The 2,367-nt window shown below is 42.2% G+C and overlaps 1 protein-coding gene across 1 annotated transcript; it reads left to right on the forward strand.

The window, feature by feature from the left end:
• Nucleotides 1-1,425: 1,425 nt before the first annotated feature.
• On the forward strand, nucleotides 1,426-2,367 carry LOC137287710 (lactosylceramide 1,3-N-acetyl-beta-D-glucosaminyltransferase-like). The gene has a single exon (XM_067820098.1). The coding sequence runs from the start codon at nucleotides 1,426-1,428 to the stop codon at nucleotides 2,365-2,367; it is 942 nt and encodes a 313-aa protein (XP_067676199.1).

The following is a 2,367-nucleotide window of genomic DNA, read 5'->3' on the forward strand; positions in this document are numbered from 1 at the left end:
ACTGGTCTTCAGCATCCCATCTGTGCCGTAAGAGGCGACTAACGGGATCGGATCATGGTTAACACACGCCATCGTATCCAAATTGCGTAGATCAATGCCCTTGCTGTTGATCACTGGGTTGTGTGGTCTAGACTCGATTGTTACAGACTCCCGCTGGAACATTGTTGAGCGTGGGGTAAAACTATGTTTCCCCAATCATATTGCCTTTCATGGGCACCTCACGTACATATTCGGAAATTGTCTCATTTGGGTATGTTCTTGTGGATATTAGACAAAAGAGGATAGGGTGGTGACGATGTCTGATCTGTTGTTCTTAATATCAGTCCGTGGTTTGCCTTGCTGAGACCACAGCTCGTAACCCAATCCCATCCAATCGCTTTTGGGCCTTGCCGCAAAATGTGTACATATAGTCAGTAACTACACACAAAAATACAAACTATACACTTATGGCCCATGCTTGCCATAAAAGGCGACTATGCTTGTCGTAAGAGGCGACTAACGGGATCGGGTGGTCAGGCTCGCTGACTTGGTTGCCACATGTCATCGGTTCCCAATTGCGCAGATCGATGCTCATGTTGTTGATCGGTGGATTGTTTGGTCCAGACTCGATTATTTACAGACCGCCACCATAAAGCTGGAATATTGCTGAGTGCGGCGTACAACTAAACTCACTCACTCATACATTTATGGAACCATATTTTTGTTTTCAAAGTATTATATACACATATCAAATTGATCTTGAACAGTACCTTCTAGATGTCGATGATAGTGCATATTTTTTCTGTCTAAATATCTTTGACAGTTACTGAACTTTTTTCAGGTGTACTGACGTGGTTGACTGTTGGTCTGGCCTGGCGGGACCGGACGATCCTCCTTCAGATATATGACGGAACAGAATTTACACCGTTCACTGAGGACAGCATGAAGACAGTACTTAACTTCGTAACATAACACTTAACCTCAGATTTAGGTAGTTCATTTGTCTACGATCTAAATAGCACTCCAGGCTCCCTTATGACTTCTCGGTAAAGGAACCGAGTGCTATTAATTGTCCTATAATACACACTGATTTCAGGCTAGTATGCCCCACTGTCTAATGAAAGTATAAAGTAACTGGTGAACGTACTCCCCAACCCCCTCCGAGAAGCTATTGGAATTGTAAAGAGAAATTCAAATATTGTTCATGGATTGTGAAACAAGAACATCCTCATCTAGTAACTGCTTTACGGATGTGCATAGTAAATCTTAAAGGCTCACAGACAAACGACAAGCTTTGGAATGATGCTGGTTGGACTGCCATACTCATTTAAAACAGCCATGACCTTCGCATACCTCCGTTGTATGGCATTTTTTGCAACAATGCACACGATCATCACTCTGGTGTTGATATGGTCCTCCAATAAACGCTCTGAACACACTTCGAATATGGTGTATGGACAACAAAGCTTATGGGAAGATGATCTGTCTCGTACGTACATCGAATCTCCTAAAAGGGAACACAAAACCGTAAGGCAATCAGCCGACCCAAATTTCAAAATTGTTCGTCAGAATCGTGATCTGTGCTCATCAGCTGCAAACGTTCACGCACTCTTTGTCATCATCACAGCGCCATCGAACGGGAAAAGGCGAGATGTAATCAGAGATATGTTGACAAGTGACGTCATCAGCAAGACGTACACCATACGAATCCTGTTTCTGATCGGATGGCCGGACAAATTTGTAAAACGCACTCAAAACGACATCAGAATCGAGACGAGACGGCACAGGGATATACTTCAAGGCAGGTTTCTTGATACTTACAGAAACCTTACCTACAAAACTGTGTTCGGATTCAAATGGATCAGCCGCCATTGTAGAAATGTGAACTACGTCATCAAAATTGACGATGACGTGTATGTCGACATATACAACTTTTTCTACACATTATTTCTGAAATTTGAGACAAGCCATGCTGTTATATGCAACAGCCTAACCTATTCAGATGTTTTGAGGAAAGGCAAGTGGATGTTGAACGACTATATATACAGACACTATGTTTACTACCCCGTTAAATACTGCAGTGGATATGCAGTGGTATTGAAAGGTGACATGGTGCCGCTCTTGTACAAGGCTTCTTTGATGACGCCATTCTTCTGGATTGATGACATATTTATATTCGGTACTTCTCGAACCTTCCTATGCTACGTTCCCATAACAAACGCCAAGATAAACATGTATTTCGCAATAAATGGATCTAAAGCTGAGGAATGTTTTAAAAATGTCGAACCATGCCCTATCATATTCAGTACGTTTGTTGAGGATCTGTATGGGCTTGTGCAGTTTCGAAAGAAGATCTTGAAAAATAAAACACAGACTTTGTGGATGTGA

The sequence above is a fragment of the Haliotis asinina genome, chromosome 6 (assembly GCF_037392515.1).
Source record: "Haliotis asinina isolate JCU_RB_2024 chromosome 6, JCU_Hal_asi_v2, whole genome shotgun sequence".
Lineage (NCBI taxonomy): Eukaryota > Metazoa > Mollusca > Gastropoda > Lepetellida > Haliotidae > Haliotis > Haliotis asinina.

Excerpts from the sequence above, each read along its gene's own strand:
- LOC137287710 (XM_067820098.1), top strand. The coding sequence starts at position 1,426 with ATGGTGTATGGACAACAAAGCTTATGGGAAGATGATCTGTCTCGTACG.